At 33.4% G+C, this 23,546-nt stretch overlaps 2 protein-coding genes across 2 annotated transcripts; both read right to left on the bottom strand.

Annotated features, from left to right (window-relative positions):
- Positions 1 to 3,174: 3,174 nt before the first annotated feature.
- Positions 3,175 to 9,329, bottom strand: LOC137806084 (squamosa promoter-binding-like protein 14). The gene is made up of 9 exons (XM_068606020.2): positions 8,284 to 9,329; positions 6,652 to 7,466; positions 6,457 to 6,531; positions 6,236 to 6,343; positions 6,037 to 6,154; positions 5,725 to 5,860; positions 5,493 to 5,637; positions 4,751 to 5,353; positions 3,175 to 4,317 (listed from the first exon to the last, which is right to left on the bottom strand). The coding sequence occupies exons 1-9, from the start codon at positions 8,870 to 8,872 to the stop codon at positions 3,889 to 3,891; spliced, it is 3,018 nt and encodes a 1,005-aa protein (XP_068462121.2). The 5' UTR covers positions 8,873 to 9,329; the 3' UTR covers positions 3,175 to 3,888.
- Positions 9,330 to 16,363: 7,034 nt separating this feature from the next.
- On the bottom strand, positions 16,364 to 22,911 carry LOC137806083 (calponin-like domain protein). The gene is made up of 9 exons (XM_068606019.2): positions 22,606 to 22,911; positions 21,861 to 22,483; positions 19,125 to 21,464; positions 18,871 to 19,029; positions 18,599 to 18,781; positions 18,246 to 18,449; positions 18,026 to 18,124; positions 17,326 to 17,922; positions 16,364 to 16,987 (listed from the first exon to the last, which is right to left on the bottom strand). The coding sequence occupies exons 2-9, from the start codon at positions 22,473 to 22,475 to the stop codon at positions 16,640 to 16,642; spliced, it is 4,545 nt and encodes a 1,514-aa protein (XP_068462120.2). The 5' UTR covers positions 22,476 to 22,483; positions 22,606 to 22,911; the 3' UTR covers positions 16,364 to 16,639.
- Positions 22,912 to 23,546: the final 635 nt, after the last annotated feature.

Genomic DNA, 23,546 nt, shown 5'->3' on the forward strand with positions numbered 1-23,546 from the left:
TAGGTAATGAAATGTATGAAAATGTGAACATAAATAAATAAATAAAATTCTTCTAATAGTAAATAAATTATTATGGTTAAACAAAATATATATATATATATATTTTATTATACCATGAAAATTTGGAGTTCAAATGCCTAGACTATCTAGTGACTTTAAAAAAAAAAAATGTTAAGGTGGGTTAAAAATATTAATTTCGATTAGAAGTTATAAAACGTGAATTAACGCATCTTAATCATTCTGACAGGATAAGGCTCACTACAATAGTATAAATAAGAGAAAATCATCATAGTGAAAGATAATGTTATTTTGAATTCTGAACTTAATCACCAAAATTGACCTCACCTAACTTGAGCGTCGGAGTATCTTTGCAGGTACTCCACCCTCTCGGGCATTCAAAGTGAACAGTCGAAATTAGAAAAAAGATAAGAACAATTCGATAGGGGACATTCAATATTTGATAAGTTGTAAGAGTATATATAGAGAGAAAGAGAAATAGTTTATTTTGTCTTATTATTTTTAAGTTGATTTCTATATATGTTTAAAATTTTCAATTTTATTATTTTTTTAAATGTAACAATTTAATCTCTTATGTTAAATTGATAAAATTATCTTGTAAGAGAATAATGACGTGATAAGTGTATTGTTGAAATGTTATCTAAAATCATATAACACATTATTAATTTATTTGGTATATCCTTTATTTTTGAAGGATGTTTTGCAAATTTGACAAAAAGAACTAAATTTATATATTTTAAAAAAGTATCTAATTGAGACTTTTTAAAATGAACTTTTTTTTTTAATATTTCAACTTAAATTTTATGCAAGTTATCTTTAATACATTTTAATAGATCATATATCATCTAACATATTACAAAGATAGAATAAAAGGTTCTAATACACGATAACAACTTTACTAAATAGAACATATATTCTTGAAAATTGCTCCTTTATTTCTTCATATTCTTTGCATAATCAAAGTTTGCAACTTCATGCAAGTTATGTCTTACTACTGTCACAAGGCTATATATTTTTATTCATTTAAAGTTTAGGTTATTTCTTTCAATTTTTGTGGAGTTTGCAAAATGGTATTTAAAATTACTTTTTTATGTTCCACCATGAAAAAGAAAACTCACAATAATAAGGTTTGATTATTGGAGTATAAGAAAGAGAAGTTGTATATTTAAAAATGTGGACGAGTAGCTATGAAACTCACGTCTCTTAAATGGTGTTTTGTATTCAACATATGTATCGGATATCGACACTCGTCCGATACTTATAGAATACTTATCAGTTTTGTTGAATTTCTAACAATTCTAGCACAGTTATAACACAATTTAAAAAAAATATTTCTAAAAATTCAAATTTATTATACAAAATTTTATTATGATTATAAAAATAAGGAACAAATCATTTGAAACCAACCATAAAAAATATCTTTCTACTATAAAAAAACTGAAACATACTTGTATACATAAATTTTTATTATCAATTTATATAATTCATAGTTATATAATATATAAATCTATATTCCCATATATAATACATTCTAAAGATTATTCTAATACATTCTAAATAAAGATTCTATGTATCTTAATATTCGTGTTATATAAGTGTGTATTCTACATTGACTATTAGTTACAAATACTTAAGTGCTAAAAGACTTTGTTGGTCTGTAAAAAGTATGATTGAAATCATTTCCAAGGCCATTAATAGTTTTGTTCACTGTTTTTGGGTGTAAGACACAGTGCAACTGTGTTGAGAAAAAGCTGTTCACTAATGAACATGCCTGGTTCCACTGTCCAAATTGAAATCAGTTCCCTCTTATGGCATGTTTGGATGTGCATATATCTGCTATCCATGTCTTGACGTGAAATAATGTGAAACATGTGTAGCCTTAACACAACTCAGAAGCAATTCTCTGTTTTTCCCAACGCAGTGTTAGACGACTTTGAATAAATAAGGTCTAAAGTTACTGCGATCCATTCAATTACAACAGAACAAGTCTAAAGTCACCCATGACTCAAATATATAGCACCAAATTAAATGTTCATAACAACCTACTTTAACTAGTAAAACCTATGTATGAAAGTACAACACTGATACAATATATGGTGACTAATATTACACGAACACAAAATACATTTAATCTTAAAAATATAAATAAATATATTATATAATTATAAATTATATAAATTAATACATACACAAATATAATACGATATTACACGAACATAAAATACATATAATTTTTACACGAACATAAAATACATATAATCTTTAAAATGTCTTATTACACGAACATAAAATACATATAATCTTTAAAATATAAAATATGAAAATCTAAATATATATATTATATAATTAAATAAGTTAATAATAAAGATGTATATATATACTATGTTTTAATTTTTTTTATAGTAAAAATATATTTTTGATGAGGATTTATTTTTTATTTTTGTAATTATAATAAAAATTTATATAATAAATTTAAATTTTAAAAAAATTAATGTATTTTTAAAAAAAAATCGTGTTATAACTATTTTAAAATTATTAGAATTTATCGTACAAATGTCGATTCCAATACGACACATTTAAGAACATTTCAAGAATTCATTATTACGTTAATGAAATCGAACATATTTGATTTCATTGACTTGAATTCATAATTTAAAGTGTATATTGAAACTATTTTAAATAGGTTCCATTTTTCATATTTTATGTCCAAAAAACGATTCTCTTACTACAAACTTCCAAAACAGGTTTTCAAGCTCCAAAAATAGCGAAACTAAATGTTATTGTTTGTTTGTTTTAGATTTTACAAAATAATTTATATTAAAATTAATCTTAATAATAAAATTTACAATAAATCACATCCACTTTCCAAAAAATTGGTCAAACAATATGAACACATCACATGGATAGTATAAGGGTTTCACGCGTTTCTCACTTTCCAAGACACGTTACGTAGTACACCGATCCCACTCATGTGGTTGGCCTAAATTCTGCTTGAAACAGTTCCTGAAATCTAATGGACAATTTCATCATCTGTTATGCATAAATCTATGCTTTAGTTAATCTAATCTCACCCAGAACAGAAGTAACGAGTCAGAAAATAAACACTACATGAAAAAAAAACACTCTTCTTGAATGTCTAGAATCCAGGAACAAATAGAAAACGAATCTGAAACGTGAATTAAATTAGATACAAATTGAAATATGTTACACTTTTTAATCATATATGGTCAGCCCTATGATCAGTAACCTTAAATCAAACTTTACAGTATCGAAACTTAGGCATAAGAATAACTTGGACTTGTAATTTTTAAAATAACAGAACAAGTAAAAGGAAAAATAAAAACATGAAACTTTTCGTGGATTACCCTTGGGAAAGAGGTAATGAAGCCCCAAGTATTGACCTCAAACAATAACCAACGTTTACTTACTCACCACAGTTCTCTTTATTCCGAATGCTTAGAGCTTTCATAATTGTGTGTGCTTGTGGCTATATTCACCGTTCCATTCCAACTTTAAATTGGGGTGTCAAGTTTTATCTGGTCAAAAAAGCTGAAGACTTCTCTAACTCTGAATTTCCAACGCCAATGGATGAAACATTCAGGTATAGCTTGTCATATTCTTAAAACTCAGCAGCATTCAAGTCAGAATCTATACACAAGGCAGTCCTAATTTGTTGGTTGATCTGCCAAACACCTTCACAACTCTACATCACCACACGATATGTTTACATTGGGCTCTGGTCACAAAATCCCGCATTTTCCCACAGAAGCAGTTATGTCATGCGAGGGGAAAAAAGTAACAATTGGGTTTCCCACTTGGTTTATTATGCCTTCCATTTCCTTTCTATCCGAATCTCCAAAACCTATAGCATTACATTGTGCCATAATCCAGGGTTTCCCAACTGAAGCGAGCAACTGAGCCTACATATGGGCGTCCACGGAAGAAAACACAAACACATACACAAACTGCAGCAACGGCTAGCATTGAATAAATAAAGGGGCGGTGAAGCATAGCCTGTGAACCTGAAATTCTCCTGTTGTAGCGAATTTCTGCAGTCATACACTTGGCACAAGAACTCTGACCTCGTTTGACTAGGTTACTTTGCTCTTGCTGAAGCTCCAGTCTTAGAGAGGATTGCGCTATCTCCTTCTCAATTGTTACTGAAATTTCTGGCCTTCGTCTAGCAGCACGTTTACGGTCAGCCAGCGCATTATAAGAGTTATTATTCCTCATCATAGCATAGGCATGTGGAGTCTGCCCATTAGCATCCACAAGGATGTCCCAGCATAGCAAGCCAATCTGTAGCAGCATAAGAACACAAGCTAAAAATAATATACAACGAATGGAGTACAGTTGAGTTAAGGGTGAAAATAATGCTGGCGTACAAACAACACGGTAATTCAACTATTCTATTTTATATTTTAATTTTCAATCTGCCATTTGCCCCTGCCCCCTTTCCAAAAAGCAAGAAAAACAACAAACAAATGACCAGGAGAGACACATCAAAGCAAGAGAAATAAGCATTTACTTGAGGTTCAAAATAGAAAATGCCCAGTACCACCTACCATCCAGGAAGAGAGCAGATGATATTTACCCAAAATAACTACTGCAGGAACCTGGGTATCTGTATTACCCAATTATCTTTTTCCCCTTTCAGTCACTTTAGCGAAAACAGATGACGGGTGTCATTTTTTAACAAGGCATAGCAATGGAGTAGGGAGAAAAAATTTACCTCCTGTGGGTCACTTATTAAAGAGTCAACTACACTCTCAGAACCAGACGTGCATGCTGCCAAGTGCAAGGGTGTGATACCAGCAGGACCCTCAAGATTAGGAGGAAATACATATTTTCTGGATGTACTATTTTTGTTCGGTATAGAATAGTGGATGAGCAAATCAACCATGCCTGTGTACTTTCTTTTCACTGCTCTATTTAAGAGTTGGGATGCATTCAACATCTCCACTGGTCCTGTTGACAACCATTCCCCTTGCATGTGTTTATCAACCAGCACATCGAGAAGGGTTTTGACTAACATGCAACAGTTTCTTTCCACAGCAAATGTGAGTATAAATTTGAACCTGTCAAGAGAATAAGATGGAACCTCATGCACATATGAGAATCTTTCTCTTTGGAACAGCCAGCCAAGCTCATTCAAAAAATGCAAAGCCTCCTCCCTTGATCTTGGCCTTCCAAAATGATGTTCATGATCCTCTGAAATAGCATCACACATTTTTTCCTCCTCGTCAAATTCAGACTCAAGTGATCTCAGTTCCTTGCAAATGGTCTCATCAGCTATTATCACTGGAAAACTGTTACCCTTGAAACCATTTTCAATCTGATCATAAAGATAGGTCACACTTCTTATTAGCATACACCACATTCACACATGAAAAATGCTATAGACATGCATGTGTCTGCAAGTGCAGAGTTTGCTAGGGTAATAAAATTCAAGTGCAGAGAACGTAGAAAAATACCTCAATAAAAAAGCGACCTACAACACCAGGTGAAACATCCTGAACTTTAAAACCACTTAACTTTATCTTATCATACATCACACCAGGATATGAAGATCTGATGACTTCTGCTGATGAGTAAGACCCAGTACCCGTACAGTGGATCCTGCAAAAATTAGGGACAAACATTAGGCAAAAAGACCAGAAAGAAGCGTATTACAACATCCAAAAAAAAGGGGGATTTTTTACTGACTTTGTGCCTGGAGTTGACAGGTTTCTACCCTTCAATGAAATAGAGGTTTCCTGTCCACTAACAATTGCCAGAGGGGACACAGATATCAACTCTGGCGACTTCCATGTTCTCCATGGTTTGCATATGCGTACCTTCCCTGGAATTTCAAGATAAAAATGGATCTAATTCAACTCCTTGATAAGAAAATTCCAGCTATATCCAATTTACGGAAGAAAACAACAGTCCCAAGAGCACAGCTCTGAACATAATAATATTCAATATAAAAAAAAAAAAGAGCTAAACCATTAGGACTCGTTGTGTTGTGATGCTTACCATCTTTGTGTGAAGCTAATTGACTGCCAGAATGTACTAGAAACCTTCCATTTCTCCAAAAGTCAGAATCTGAGTTTTGAATTAAAGAATGAACATGTTGGAGGAAGTTTTCCTCTAGCTACAAAAACACCCAAGATGCAAGCAATCAGCAAGATAGAATTATAAAAGCAGCAAATGTACATCACAGCAATTCACTTACTTTCTCCCAGGCAGCAGAAGACATTGAAGCATAAAGTGATAGGACCACACAACCAGGCCGTATGTAGCTCTCCATGTCTGATGGCCTATTAGAAAGCCAACTGTAAATCTAGAAAGAGAAAAAAATAGTTATTTACATTATCATATATGCAAATTTGACAGGTAATTCGTTAATAAAAATAACTTTTCCCCATGTCAAATTTTAAAGGAAAGTCCAAACACCTGTGCTCGCAATGTTGCTGGGAAATGGCTAGGATGCTTGTCAAATAGTTTAAACATTATTCTACCAGTGTGATCCTGTCGCAAAACCACAAAATAGATCCAATTCAAGAGTATTATTTACCTAAGCCATCTTAAAGACAATACAGGTAAAACAAAGTACAAATTATGTAAAAGGTTGTAAAATCCCAAACTTACCTGAGCATCTGAATTCAAACTGGGAGGTGAATGATCAGAGCCTGAAGATGTATAGCCAGCTTGAAATGGAACGCTTTGAAGCCAACTAGGTTGTTGGATCCTGTTATTTGACCCTTTAAATAGATCGAGAGAGATATTACAACTATGACTTTGGCTAGTTTCCTTGTTTGAATTAACTCCTCTTCCAGAGGAGATGCTCTCCGGCTTTAGACCTCTAGCACCACCCTGCATCTCCACAACAGGAGGAGAAGGAGGAGAAGATGATGGTGACCTCTCTTCTGCAGGGTTACTACTGTCAGACGAGAAATACTTTCTTGAAGATGCTAGTTTAGGCAAGCTGTCCTCTTCTGGGGAGGAGCTAAAGAGTTGCAGCGGTAAATTAACTCTAACATCCTCCTGGCAGTCTGAATCTTCAACTGGAGACTGGGAACTGCTACTGCTTCTTTCTCCGCCAACTGAAAAGAAGTGCTGTTGTCTCGTCTGATCAGCACAGCTCCTAGACTTAACACTACCGCCATCACTGCTGCAGCTTCTATTTTGAGAGGGGGACGCATTGGCATCAGGGCCAGACCCAGACAGGGTGGTGGAAAGAACAGCAAGTAAGTCCATAGTTAATGGGGCTGCCGGGGTGTGGTTCAGTTGGTCATGATGATGATAGGAGGATGGTGTCTGCGATTGTACATGATCTTTTTTCCCGTTGACATTACCAGCATCCAGCAACTTGGTTGCAAGATCCGCAGGCAAAGGTATCCTATTGAGAATCTGAACAAGCTGCTCTCTATCCGGAACTTGTGATCTTCTTTCTTCAAATTTTCCTACACGTAACGTGACAATAATCATCACAACCCAAACAAACTTGGTGCAAGCTTATTTTACACTAGACACAAAAGGTTATTTTCCTAAGGGTATGCTGGTTTTTTATTATTTTCCTGATAAACAAGCAATTATTTTCTCAAATTAGTTATTTTTATTTTTTCCATAACTTCTCTCAAAAATTTAAAAATAACTATTATTTTAAAACTATTTTCGCATCAGCTTACTGTAAAAAGAAAGTGGTTGTTTTCTTAACTGATAGAGCCGTGGGGCTTTAAAAATAAAAAAATAATCATAATTTATCTCTGCGAAACTCAAATAAAAACTATTGAACACTTTTTAGATTATCTGCTTTCATTTCGAAAATATAGTTCTTTATTTAGATAATATAAAACTTGTTAGATCCCTCAATTTCCAATCAAATTTGACCTTAGTCCATATGCTTGATGGCCTTTAGACCAAAACAAATAAATTTAGTTTACGTAATCCTAAAAATTACTGAATTAGTTCCTCTTTATGAAACTTAGATCCTAGGGTGAGGACCGAAATCCACCAATTATAGAAAGAAAAAAACCTAAATCACGTTTTTAATGCTTTATAGGATTAACTTTGACTGAACACAAAGCAAATCACACATGATTTCCCATATATTCTAGATAAATCTAAATATTTATGAAATAAATAAATACTCCTTGAACATGTACTTATTATTATTATTATTCGACTTGAGTTGAACTAGAAATAACTTGTTTAAAACAAGAAAAAGTATAAATTAATTAATTAACCAATTAAACAAAAGTTGAATTGAACGATTCTCACCCTGGGAAGCTCCGGCTATTGCAGTCAACAAGTTGAAGATTTCCAAATTCGCTGCAGCGGCGGCGGGGGCCGGCGTGGCGGAAGTAACATCCTCCGGCTGCGTTTTCCTCCGGCGGCGGTTGTGTCCGGCAAGTCTCCGGCGGCAGCTCCGCTTCCCCTCGTCAAACTCGGACAGCGGATGAAACCTACTGCACTGCTGGCAAAACCTTTGCATTTGGTTGGCGAGAAGCGCCTTGGAGGCTTTGCTATGCGCCTCGCACACCTTGTGCCGCCGGTGATAGTCCTTCGCCTTCGACAGATCCTCCCTGCAGTTATCCACCTGACACATCGGATACGTCGCGGCCCCGGGCGACCCCGAGCGCACTCTCTTGTTCCCGCCGACTCTCCCGGCGAGGTTGAGCTGCAGAGGAGCCGCCGCCGCCGCCACGCTCTCCTCCTCGAACACGACGTCATCGGCGGGAGGCTTCCCGGCGAAGCGCACGCTGTCCCAGTCCCACTTCCAACTCTCACCGGGACTCCCCGCGACGACGCCGTACGGCAGATCGCGCTTCCGCGGCATGAGAATCGGAGGCGCAGCCACCTTCTCCATTTTCCCCGAAAGACAGAGCCAAAAATAGGAAAAGGATCTTCGAATTGGAATTCCACAAAATCAAAGGCTGTTTCCACGGAAGCGATTAACGAAAACGAAAAGCGAGAAAATCCATGAGCGTGGAATTGGAGAAACTCAGATCTGAGAGAGATCGTGTGAATTAATTTATTTATTTAATTTAATTTTGTGGTTTTAGGTTTGTTTGTTGGAAGGATTGTGTTGTGGTTGTTGTTGTTGTGGTGTGAAGGGTGTGTGTTAAAGTGTTTGTTGGGGTGGGAGTGGCAGGGATGGTAAATAGAGAGAGTTTGGAGGGGGGTTTGGGAGAGGAATGAGGTGTAGAAGAATCCAAGAGGTTTCGTTTCCGTACGATTGGAGTGGGTTTGGTTTTACTTTGTTTTTTATTTTTGGTAACAGTGGCACCACTTTTATGAGTGAGGGATATTATGGGAATTCCACTGCTTTTTCTTTCTTTCTTTCCCTTATCCCTATCCCATCATCATCATCCTTCTTATTCTTACGTAATATTATTCAACTATTATTACCTCAATACTCAGTCATTGCCTCCAACATTATTCATCTATAATATAAGCTCCAAACTTTAGGTTAAATTTTTACTTTTTTTTTATAATGATATCAGTATTTATTGGAATATAGGTACTGTTCTTACACAAAGACTCAAATGGATTCGTTTTCGATCCTATAAGTCTTCTATCAATCTTGTTATCGATATCTATTTCGGTGTACAATTTTAAAGAAAGAAGAAGAGATGCGTACAAAAGGTATTTCGATGTTTAAAATAGAGTTTAGTATACATCTATGAGGTTCAGACATGTTTCTTGAATGGTATATTTGTGTCAAACACAAGTATTTTGTAGAACACTTATCGGTGAAGTGTTTAATTTAAAAAAATATTTATTAAATTTTTGACAATTCTAACACGATTATAACATGATTTTAAGAAAAAATATAGTAATTTTTTAAAAACTCTAACTTATTGTATAAATTTTTAATATGATTATAAAAATAAGGAACAAATATTTTTGAATCAGTTATGAGAAACATCTTTCTACTACGAGAAAAAAAAACTGAAACATACTTGTGTACATAAATCTGTGTCCTACATTTTAAAGATTATACATATCTCCAAATCGTGTTAGTGTCTATGCTACATAATAAATACATATATTTAATATGATGGTAATTAACATATTTATGGATATAAATTAGAATGATTTTTGTTATTAATGTTATCCTATGTCTTATTGTAAGGAAACATTTAAGCAGTTTAGTTCTATATGTGTTTCAGATCTAACATAGACAAGATATAAAAACATATAATATATAAATGAGTGCAAGCTTTATTATATAATCTAGTTTTATAATATTAAATTAATTTAAAATTCATTTTTAATATGATATCTGAGTAATTTCACAATATATAACTGGATTTATAAGATTTCAATCGAAATATTATAAAATGTAATTTCTTCACAAAATAATATAAGTGCATGGATGAGCACATGATTGATCTTGGAGCATGATGAATCTTCCATCACAACATCAAAAGTGTGTGACAACTATTTGTAACAGTCCCCACCTATAATATTGAAAACATTTTTATTTCGTTTCACATTCATCACATTGCTTTCGGGAGTGAAAGTCAGGGTTACCTTAATTGTGATTAATTTTCATTAAGCTGCTAAACAATGATTAACCTTTAATTGCTCTTTATGTTTGAAATTGAATATGATTCTAAGAAATTTCTTCTGCAGTTAAACTATGAAGAAAAAGCAATGTTTTTTCTCATGAAATGTCACTTATAACAGAAATTGATGTAACAGTACTCAAAAAGATAAATAAAATTATATAAAACTGAAGTTAAAGTATTTCACAAAGTGAAAACTAAAAAGCATAATCAAATTATTGTTGTAAATACATTTTTTTTAGATATAATAAACTAGATAACATTATGTTATCGTATCATAAGTTTAACATGGAGATAATAATATGATAGGATACATATTATGTTTAAATAATATAATATTATTTTTTTGTTAAAATTATGTAATTAAATTTTTTTATCATAAAAACTATAAATACTAAAATTATTTTAAATAATTATCAAATTTAATACTTTTTTTTAGATAAAGTGATTCACAATCATTGAAATAATTCCAAAACATAACATTATATTGAGAACTATAAATTAATATATGAATTTCTTAAAAATCTTCAATCATTGGCACAAGTAAAATGTCTTAAGATAGTTTATCAAACTACCTAAAAATCTTGTAATAAAAACACTTTAAAATGCTTGTAACAAAAAAAAAACCTACAAAATATAAAAAAAATCCATTAAACTATATCTATTTAAAGCAAAATAGTTTATATTTATGTAATTGTTATATTAATGATTTCACAAATTCAACATAATAAACTCCATTTATATAGTATCGTTTGGATCAATTACGCATTTAAGGTATCGTTTTTTTTGAAGTTTTCGAGTTTCGTCACAGTTTGGTTTTCGATGGATTAAAAGAATGTGTATTTAAACTGTTATTGAACTCAACTTCTAAGTGATGTGAGATTATATATTGACCATATCAGAAAAATTTTCATATCTAAAATGATAAAGGATATAATATTCTGAAACCTATATTCTATGAACAGAATATTATTGAATTAAATTCTTGGGGGAAAATCATTTGACAGACAAAAGAAAGTGGAGAATTATAAGATGAATGACCTCTTATATAGTTAGAGGGGTTTATGAGGTGGAAAGTTTTGAAATACTTGAACGAGAGCCATCAAAAGTGTACACGTATTTTTATAGTGTGGCTATGGGGGTGACATTTTCAACCAGTGAAAGTAGAAGCCAAACAGAGGGTGTTTTGATTTGATACGAATCCAATTCTCTGAGACATTTAAGCAAACATGTATTGGGTGTTCTCTCTGTTGCATTTTTGAAACTCATTGTTCAAATTTTTACCTTTATTTTGGGCATCATGATTAACCCAGCATTGATGTGTTTGAAAGATTCCATGGGTGAGATGGAAGTTGGAGTGAAAGCACTATGAGGAAGAGTTTTGGAAAACATAGATGTTTGAAAGTGATGTGGTAGGGTTCTTCTCATGGTGGGTGTCTTGGACTTGGTTACCCACTTCATCAACAAGAACCTTCAAGATGTACTCTAATTGTACCATGTATCCCTTCAAAAGATTTTCTGTTGGAAACTCATTTTCTTATACTATCATTTCATTTACAATGCATACCAATAATTCTTCTAAACAAACCCTATATACTTTCACTATTCAACAACAAATCTATATTTTGTATGACAAATTTCAGACTGAGCAAAGATAAAAGAATATTTTATAATATATAAATTAATGTAAATTTAATTTATGAAACTCCGTTTTATAAAATTGAGTTATATTTAAATTAACTTTTTAAAATAGTTTTAGATATTTTATAATATATAAATAAGTGTAAACTTATCTTATGAACCGATTTTATAAGATTGAGTTAAATTTGAATTATCGTCTTAATATTGGTTTTTGGGTCCTTTAAAATCTTTCATAATAAAATTTAATTTTGTATTAATTTTGTAAAGTTGAATAAAATTGAAAGTACTTCTTAATACTACAAATTTTTATCAGAATAAAGTTCCAAAAAAAAACAAACAAATAGATCCATGATGAATCCAAGATCTAATCATTTAGATATTGTTTCACTTTGATAATATTTAAAAAAATTACTTATATTTTGATAAAATTAGATTAATTTTTATCAAATTTTTAGAATATTAGTCTTGATTAAAAAGAGCTTTAAATTATAAATACTCATTAAAACATGAATTTACTTGTTATTGAAATTTTAAAAAGTAAAGAAACCTCGTGTGTGGAAGGCTTTTTTTTACATAAATAATGCAATTTTTCGTTGATTTTACTAAAATTAATAAATTTTAAATTTTTTATGTATACCGATAAATATGTTTAAAAACAGATTTAAAAAAAAGTGGTACTTTAAAATGTATTTTTATTTTTTTTAAGAAAAATAAGGGTTAAATACAAGATTTTAATTTTTATAATTTTTATATTGAAATCGTGTTTTTATATTATTTTAAAAATGGTACCTTGAAGCACGTTTTTTATTTTTTTCATGCTTGCAAAGTTTTTGTTTCTTTTTTCAAAATCATGTTACGAAATAATTTTTCATATTTTTTTTCAAAATGTTTCTTTCAAGTACGTTTTTCCTTTTCAGTATTTTTAAAAAAATATTTTTAATTCAAATAATTCCTTTTTTTGTTTTTAATATCTTGAATGAATATTTTTGTTTTTAAATAAATCTTTTTGGTTTTTCATTGATTTAAAAATATTTTATTCTCTTTTTAAAAAAATATTTTTTGATATATTAGTCTCTATTAAAAAAGGTTTAAATTGAAAACAAAATACTCATTAAAATATGAATTTACTTGTCAATGAAATTTTGAACATTGAAAGACAACACACGTGTAGAGGGCTCAATTAATACAAGGTCTCGTGACTGTTTTGAAAATTCAGGAAAAACAAATCAAACACAGTATAATAAAAAACAAGTTTATTAATTTAGTTTTTATTTATTTTGATTTATCAATATGAAAAAAACTACATCTTATTATTAAATTTTGTGGAATTATTTTATTTTATTGGAATTTTTGCAGGGATTTTGAAGACCATGCACGATCCTCCAAACACGGACAAATGATCACAATATCATCCATTTTTTTCACACCTCTTATGTTCTTTCCAGACTGTAATGTTAGTTTTCTTTCAAATTTTTATTCAAAACCTAAGTTTAAAGAAATTATATTATCTGTTATTATGTGATATTTAGGTAAAATTATCTACAAATCAATAAGGTGGATTAACTTAAAAATTGATTTTATTACAAAAGACTAAATAACGTAATATTTAATAAGGATTAGTATTTAGACATTAATCTAGTTTCAAAAACTTATCAATGTTGTTTTATTTTTTTAAAGAGGACTTATTCAATTTCATTTTTACTTTCTAAATATTTTTTATATATTTCTCTAGCTTTACTAATTTAAGTATTGGATAATACTATGTAAGTGGATCTTTCATTGGTTCTTGATGATCAACAAAGCTTGACAACCATTATGAACAACTTGACCAAAGTTCACTTTTCTCAAAGTCTTTCCAATCCATCTTGGACGGTTTCAATCCAACTTCAATAAAAACATTTAGCACCCACCTGTTAAAATCATTCATAGATTGTAACTCTTATGGTATTCATAAGAAGTTAGACTATTGTGTTAGCTTCATCATATCGTGAGATAATCATATCTTTCCTTGATGCTATCAGAACTCATACAGAAACTATGTTGCAAAGGAATGAAAGAAAAGTCTATAATATCATCGTTGATGGAGTATGCCTCGACGGTTTCCATCAATCGTTGGCATGTAGGCCAAGGTCAACAAGGATATGGAATTTCTACAGAATCAACCCACCATGATAAAATTCAGGTTCTCCAAGAACAACTTGTCACACTACATCAAGAACAGTCGTTGTTTTAGATCAAACGCTTTGGTTTAAAATAACGCTTTAATTTATAATTGTCATTTTATACTCGCTTTAATTTTGAAAACGTCACCGTATTTCGATGGATAACATTTGACAGAAAAACGCTGTGAATTTATTGTCGTAAATAGACATTTTTAAACTAGTGTTAGCTATAATTTTTTTTACTATTTATGATTATAACCGTTGTACATTTACCAATTCTAAATATTTTATGTAATGCACACCATCAGTAATTTTATTTACGTTGTAAGTAAAATATTTTGTATTCTAAATATTTTATGTAATGTACACCATTAATAATTTTATTTACGTTGTAAGTAAAATATTTTGTATTATAAGTGTGCATAGCCAAGCCTTTTTTTCAACCTGTGTTTAAGAAATTTTAAATTTTATAACATGTAATTTTCCTAGTCTAGAAAAATCTTACGATGACACGTGTAAGATAACTTGTTAGAAGTTGCAAAAAACTTGTTAGATAACTTCTATAGAGTGATTCTAAGTCAACAAATAAAAGTATGTTTAAATTTATGGCACCTAGAATAACAGGATTCAAAGATGTGAAATTGTTTGGTGAACAAATAAAAAAATTCCTTAAAGTCTTCACAAAGTCCTTTTCAACATGCAGTCACAAAAAAACACTTTTCGATAACTTGTACAAAATTTAATTTATAAATTCACTTAACATCCCAACACTTGTATATGGTTTAGGTCTATATAGTTGTGACAGAAACGAAGGTGTCCATGCCTCAAATATGTTTTGTTTTATAAGTAGGAATTAATCATGTGAATTGAGAATCTCCCTCTGAATATGTTAAGAATATGCTTCTTGAGAATATTCTTCAGACTATGTTTCTTTAGATACAAAGGAGATATTGTAGGTAATCTCATGTCGGTAACTTAGTGGGAAAGAACTGAATGATAAGACCCACTATTTAACCATTATATATATAGACACACAGAGAGAGGGGTTTATAGCAGAGACGTAATAATGGTTGGGTTGATTATAGTTTCTAGAAGAGGTGTCAAGTGGTGATACAATATCACTACATACTCCATATATCAATAGCAGCAATAGCAAAAAACAATAAAAAAACATATAATTTAAATATGTTTTTTGATGTTGTGCAACTAAAAATTGAAATAAATATTTATTAGTATTTTTTTACGTAATAAATAAATTTTCACTATAAATTTGATTATAATATTATAATATATAGTAATGAACTAATCCAAAATATTTTAACATCTTAAATGTATAATGAAAATTTGTTTGATATTTAAAAAAAATAAATTGCAAAAAACTATTCCAACAGTTTTCTACAAATATTTAAAAGATCTAAAATTAGAATTAGAGACAAAAATCAACTTAACATGAAAGATAAAAAAAAAATATTTAATATAACTTAAGGTTAAAGAGGAAATGCTAGAAGTAAGGATATTTGGAGAAAGATCATAACAAGAAAAAGATTTCAGCCTTCAAATCATAATTAAAAAATCTAACCAGTTAAAGAAAACTTTCCTCCTCTCACCCTAATTTTTATATAACTTATTACAAATAATTCTCAAACTACAAGACAGTGCATTATGTGTAAGAATTTCTAAAAGTTTATTCAACTTAATGTAATGCTTTGGCATGCTCCTAAATAGCCCAATTAGAAACATGATGAACTACAACCAATGATTCCCACGCGGGCCAATTTTATTGCAAGCTATGTTGAAGGTACTAAGAATAACCTAGAGTTTTGTCGTACTAAAATACTAGTTGACCCTAAATTTCCCACTTTATATTTTTCAAAACAATAATAGGAGGATGAGTAAGAATGCAGAATGCAGTATACTGTATGGTATTCAAACAAAAAGCACATTCAAGAAAATAGGCACCATGGAGAGAAAGCTAGAAGAATATATTAAAAATAGCATCGAATATATTATATAAATAAAGGGCACAATCACAATAATTTATTATTCTCATAATTGGTGGCAGAAGCTTTCGGCAATCACAACACATCCCAAAGTAAAAAATAAAAATCTCAATAGGAAGAAAATAATGACTATAGGCCAAAACTAGCAGGAAAAAATTGCAAGGGCAAGAAAGAATTGCATCTATATATATATATGTATGTAATAAAAATGTAAGGGTAACATCCCTGACGCGCACCTAGTGATTGCTTTGGAGTGTCTTCAGAAACCAAAGCCTTGAAGGGAAGATCTCAGAGAGCTGCTATTGCCCACATAAAACAAGGCAACAGCAACCATAACTGCAATTAGAACCCACATCCATGGTTGAATTCGTCTCTTTCCCCGGTTGCGGAGAGCCAGGGGTACAGATTTTGCCTTGGCCTGCTTCGTGAACTGAGATGGTTTCTGCGGCTTTTTTGTTAGCTCAGCTGCTTTCTCACTCTGATCATATTCTTCCACGCTTCTTGTTAGAATTTCCGAGGTAGGAGCAGATTCTTGTTCTATATCCTCTGCAGTGACAGCAGAAGCTGCCTTTCTTCTTTCCTTCTTCCTTGCCCTCTTCTCCCTTTCCTGCTCCAAACACGCATATGGTTATTTAGACGAAGAATTAGAAGAACATGTAAATTGTTAAGGTTGATTTTGGATAATGGAAAGAATTGCAATGAATTAAAATGAATGAGGAGGAATGGAACATAATGGAATAAAACTTTCATCCCACTGTTCAGATATGCAACAAAATTCTGATTCCATCTATATTCCTTTTAAACAGGGTGAAAAACAAAATATGAAAGAAAACAATAGAATAAGGTTCTACTGGTTTCCCTTAGTATTGCATCCAACGTAATACCATCATATTCCGTACTTTTCGAATCTAAATCACAAATGCTATGTTATAAACTTATAGTTACCTTCTCTTTCAGTTCAGCTTCTTTTTGTGCCTTTAAGGCAGCCCTTTGTTGAGCCTTCTCCGCATTACGCTTTTTCCTCTGCTGGGCCTCCTTAGCTTTCTCAATTTCCTCTAGCCTCCGCTTTTCCTTCAAAATTGCCTCCTCTTCTTCCTTCCTTGCCTTTTCAGCCTTCAGTAACAGTTCCTCTTCCTCCTTTGTTCTCACAGGTTCTTCTTTTTTAACTTCTTCATCAGACTCATCACCCCAACGAGCCACAGGCTTCTCTAAGGGAGAAGGTTTGGTAGGATTTTTAGCTTTAGTTGTCTGAATTGTTTCAGTTTTTTGCACCACAACCTTCGAAACAGGTTCATCCTTTGTATTAACAGATTCTGTTGAGGGGGATTTCTTTTCTTGTTCCAGAGTTGATTGGGAGACCACGGAGATATTTTTGGAAGTTCTTACAGTTATGACATTGGGAATTACAGGGGGTTCTTCATCAGGACCAAGTGCTCTGCCATCTAGGGTTTGCAGTCTCCTAAGTGTACTCCTAGTGTTGCATCGGACATAGTCTCTTCTGAAATCGTCACTTTTGTTCCATAGCGCCATAATTCTCTCAACCTAAAGTTCTCAGTGGTGAGCGTTGAATTCAATCTATTTGCCTAATAGAGTACAGAAATGAAAATGATAATCTCTCTATTTGTTTAATGTCTAAAAGGATCACCTGATCAACACAGAAGCATTGTAGCTCTTCTTTTTTCCCTCCTGCTGCTAGTTCCCGGGCTTTATTTGCAGCCTTTCTGTAATCCCAGAAATATTTGCCCTGCAGTACAAGTAAAAAAATAGCGTCAATATTTCTGCTTGGCCTTTGAATTGTTTTTTTTTTATCTAAGAGAAAAAAACAAAAGGAAAAGGAATGAAGTGGAAGAATAGAAAAACGAAACCTTCTCATGCAATTGTTTTTTCAAAGTCACTGACTTAGCATATGCCTCTTGACGAACTTCATCAGCTGCCTTAAACTGAGCTATCAACTCATTCAGCTTATCATATTCATTGTTATATTTCTTCTTTGCGTCTTTAGTTGCTGCATCTGACTTCAGAACATTATTTCTAAGCACTTCCATTTCCTTCTTCAAAAGCTGTAAATGCTGAAAATAGTGAAATATCTATCACACATTAGAAATATAACAAAGATATTATAAATCTCCAAAAACCATATTTGATACCGATTGTACTCGGCAAATGCAATCAGGTACTAATTCAGGAAATATAACAAAGAGAAGCTTGAATATAGTACCTTAGAGTGCTCTTCGATATTTCCTTCCTTGTGGTCTAGAGATTGTTGTGATTGATCCTGCTTTCTGATATTAGAAGACAGCTCCTCTCGATTCTGCTTCAATTGTTTGATCTGGCGTATCAATTGCTTTTCTTCATTTAAAGGCAAAGTTTCATGCTGGATCATGTGTTCCATGTTTCTTATCTGTCAATAAATTAGAAAAGTAAACACAACAAAACAGGCAGAAGAATCAAATCCTTATAAATATCTCCAGAAGAAAATTAAAAGCATACCTTGCCATCTATATCCCCAACAGAAATTGCATTGTTTAATCTGTTCATTGTGGATTGAACCGAATCCATTTCCTGGCGTTTGGATTTGAGCAAGTCCCGAGCAGCTCTGCTGGCTGCTATTGCAGCCTTAACTTCTTGGTCGCAATCCTTACAACGGGCCTGCTCATAGCAGCATTTAAAAAAATTACAAAGATTGGTCTCAAACTTGTACAAAACATAAGTTTCTTTTATGCTGCCTTCAAAATAATATTTACCTTTATAGTCTGGCTTTCAGCTCGAATAGAATCTCGAATTTTAGTCTTCTCTTCTACTTGGTGAAGAGTTTTTGCTATCTGCTCTTTAATGTTTTCATCGTCATCATATCTGGGAACCCTGATCAAATAGTAGAATGGCTTTTTCACTATCTCTGCACCCACATTCTGTACATCCACAGCATCCAAGGCAGGTCTTGTGTCTTCATCTTCTTGATTGCTACCTTCACCTTCAACTGCAGGTTGAGCTTCACTCTCCACTGCCCCCTTTGAATGTTCATCTTCACTCTTTAACGGGTATCTTTTAATCTTAGATACAACAGAAGATTCAGTTTCACTCTTCAATGCACCAGTTGAAGGTTCAGCTTCACTATTCACTGCATTGTTTTTCATCTCACGCAAATCAATAGAAGATTCACTTTCACTGTCGACTACACCATTTGAAGGTTTAGCTTCACTCTCAACTACACCATTTGACGCTTTAGCTTGACTCTCAACTACACCATTTGAAGGTTCAGCATCACTCCTTACTTCACCATTTGAAGGTTCAGCTTCACTCCCTACTTCACCATTTGAAGGTTCAGCTTCACTCTCAACTACACCATTTGAAGGTTCAGCTTCACTCCCTACTTCACCATTTGAAGGTTCCGCTTCACTCTCAACTACACCATTTGAAGGTTCCGCTTCGCTCTCAACTACATCATTGAAAGGTTTAGCTTCATCCTCCACTTCACCATTTGAAGGATCAGCTTCACTCTCAACTACACCTTCTGAAGGTTTAGTTTCTCTCTCCACTGACCCATTTGAAGGTTCAGCTTCTCTATGAACTGTACCGTTTGAAGGTTCAGCTTCAGTCTCAACTACACCATCCGAAGGTTCAGCTTTAGTCTCCACTGTACCGTTTGAAGGTTCAGCTTCATTCCCAACTACTCCATCTGAAGGTTCAGCTCCTCTCTCCACTGCACCGTTTGAGGGTTCAACTTCTCTCTCTACTGCACCATTTGAAGGTTCAGCTTCTCTCTCCTCTGCACCCTTTGAAGGTTCAGCTTCTCTCTCAACTACACCATCTGAAGGTTCAGCTTCTCTCTCCACTGCACCATTTGAAGGTTCTGCTTCACTCTCCATTGCACCATCTGAAGGTTCAGCTTCCCTCTCCACTTCCCTATCTGAAGGTTCAGCTTCACTCTCAACTAAACCATTTGATGTTTCAGCTTCACTTTCCATTGCATCATTTGAAGGTTCAGCTTCCCTCTCAACTGCACCATTTGAAGGTTCAGTTTCACTCTCAAATGCGCCACTTGAAGGTTCAACTTCACCATTTGAAGGTTCAACTACAGTCTCAACTGCACCATTTGATGGCTCAGCTTCATTCACAGCTGAAGGTTCAACTGCACCATTTGATTCAGCTTCACTCACAACTTCGCCATTTGAAGGTTCAGCTTCAACCTCAACTGCTCCATTCGAAGGTTCATCTACAACCTCAACTGTACCATTCGATGGTCCAGCTACAATCTCAACTGCACCATTTAATTGCTTGACTTCACTCACAACTGCACCATCTGAAGATTCAACTACATTCTGAAGTGCAGCATTTGATGGCTCAGCTTCACTTTCAACTGCACCAAGTTTGGTTCCACTCTCCACCACACCATTTGAAGATTCAACTTCCCTATCAACTGCACTATTTGAAGGTTCAGCCTCAATCTCCTCTGTACTGTTTTCCATCTCAGACACAGCTGAGGGTTTACTTTCACTCTGCACTGCACCATTTGAAATTCCAGCTTCACTATCTACTGCAGCATTTTTCATCTCTTGTACATGAACATTAAGTTCACCATCACAATCAACCGCATTGCTTTTAGTCTCACAAACATTAACAGAAGGTTCAGCTGTGCTCTCCACTGCAACATCAGATACAACATCACCATCTCCATTCACATCTGTTCTGTTTAAGGCTGTCGTACTTTCTCCTTTATGAACTAGTTCACTTCCTTCTTCCTGCTCAGACCTCTCCGACTTGTTGCCTGATTCACCTTCAACAACAATCTCTTTCTCCTCAGTGCATTCACTGGGCTCCTGCTCTGACTCTGCCAAACCAGAAGCAGACTCCACCTGCCCAGTCTCTGAACTATTTTGAGCATATTCAGGTTCACATTCCTTCACATCTGTAGTACCTGAGACGCCACTAACATCAACTGGAACCCCATTTCTCTCAGTGACTTCTTCCACATCATGATTTTCATTAGGTACAATGTCCTTCTCATATGAGACATCTGCACTGACGACATTTTCGATTTCCCCACTTTTATCCACATCTTTATCAGAGATAGACTCACTTCTACTCTGCACATTAGAAGACAACAGATTAAGAAAACAAACAGACTAAAATTAACCATACTATCGCCTGAATCATTTACTTTAGAAAATTGGTCCTTGAAATTAAAAAAAAAAATAATACATGCATTGTTTCAATCTCAAAATTGACAAAAAAACATGGGTAATTTTAATCCTTATTTACAAAATTTTAACAACTAAAATGACTTCGACTGGTCAACTTAAGGACTTCAACAATCTCCCACACTACTTTAAGACTAGGGACTGAAACTAATTCAAGCACAAAAAATATATTTTTGTAATTTAAGATAATAATTTCAATGACTATAAACACAATTAAGCTAGAAAAAAAATACTTCAATTTAAAAAATTCAGAGAACTATTGCACTGTTGATCGCTTCGTACCTGCACGTCATCTCCACCGTTCTCAGCAGTAGCAGTCACTTCTTCTTCAGCTCCGTCCACCACCGTCACATAATTGTGAACCTCAACACATTCGAAGTCACGATCACTTTGACTCACGTCAGTATCTCCTTCCACAGCATTCACAACGACACCGTTTTCATCTCCAGAAACCTCACCACGATCCAAAAGTTCGCATTCCTCAACTCCATTCACGTTCACATTCGCATCACCGCAAATCTCGCCCTCTGCAGGGACACTGTTTTGAACATCCGATGCACCGACAACAACATACTCCTCGTGATCCGCAACCAGCTCATAAGCAGCAGCAGCAGCAGCACGAGCCTCGTTCTCCACGACACCGTTCCGAACGGATCCCGCGCCGCCTTCACTGTCCACGCATTTTAATTCACCGTCCGTTTCAGAACCTTCCTCCGCCGTACCGTTAGCCTCTGCATCCGTACAATTTTTCACCGCCACTTCCTCATGACCGCCGGCGGCGGCGAGATCCAAATCGCCATCGGCAGTGTGCACAACTACATTGGCTTTGACTCCGCCGTGATCGTCACCGGAATTGCCTTCTTCGCCGCGCACATTCACCACCTGCTCCTCCGTCATTGTGCTCCCTGCAACATTAACATCAAAATCAAAATTCAAATCATCAGAAACAGTCACACCCTCGAAATTGCGCAGAAACAGACAGATCCAATGCGGATCAAATCGCAATGGCGGAATCAAATTGACTCACGGAGATGCAGAGACGGATCAGGCGTGAGCGAACAGATCGAAAGTGCAGATCAGAGAATCGAAGCGAATGAGTAACGTAACGGAACGAAACACTAACGCTTCGCTTTCTGTGGTAATAGGAACAGATGCAGATGCAGATACAAACGCCGATACGATATATAGCCGACACAGAAGAGAAAATAAAAAAAAAAGTGAGAGAAAGGTACTGTGAGTCTTCCACTTGGTTTTTAAATGATTTAGTTCATGGATTTGTCTTTACCCACCAAATTTGAATTTATTTTGGATTTTCGGAATTTAGATTACATGCATCTTTGCTTTTATCAAATCAAAACTAATTATGATACCATAGCTATCTACTCTATCTTCTACTTATACTTATACTGTCTTTTACTACAATTTAATATCAGTATAAATACAACATTCTATCAGTATAAATACAGTTAATGTGTATAATCACTATCATTAAGCAAATCTTATTCTTACTTTTTAAATAAGTCCATAATCAAAATTATTAAATATATATTATTAACGCGTTTCTTTATCTTATCTTCTTTAATATACTTTTAATACATCATTTTATTGCATTAGATGAATGTATATTTTTACATAAATAAAATATAAATTATGCAATAAATAGTAAATAAATATCTTTAAGTGTGTGAAGTAAATTTTAGTTTTACATTCATTAATTGAATTCTGATTCAGAATTATTCTTACAACCTTTTAACTTCGTAATTAATTAAAAATCAATTTTGGAAGATCTTATAATTATTATATCATTATTATAAATTCATTAAATATACTGTTTATAACTATTTATATACTATATATAAATAATGCTGATTATGGACATTGTTGGATACAATGTAAAATTTAGGTTTCAATTTATAAAAAAGTTGTAAGATAGTTATAAAATCAAGAAAAGCTTACCACATGTACTAT

Source organism: Phaseolus vulgaris, chromosome 3, assembly GCF_051622355.1.
Source record: "Phaseolus vulgaris cultivar YP4 chromosome 3, ASM5162235v1, whole genome shotgun sequence".
Taxonomy (NCBI): Eukaryota; Viridiplantae; Streptophyta; class Magnoliopsida; order Fabales; family Fabaceae; genus Phaseolus; species Phaseolus vulgaris.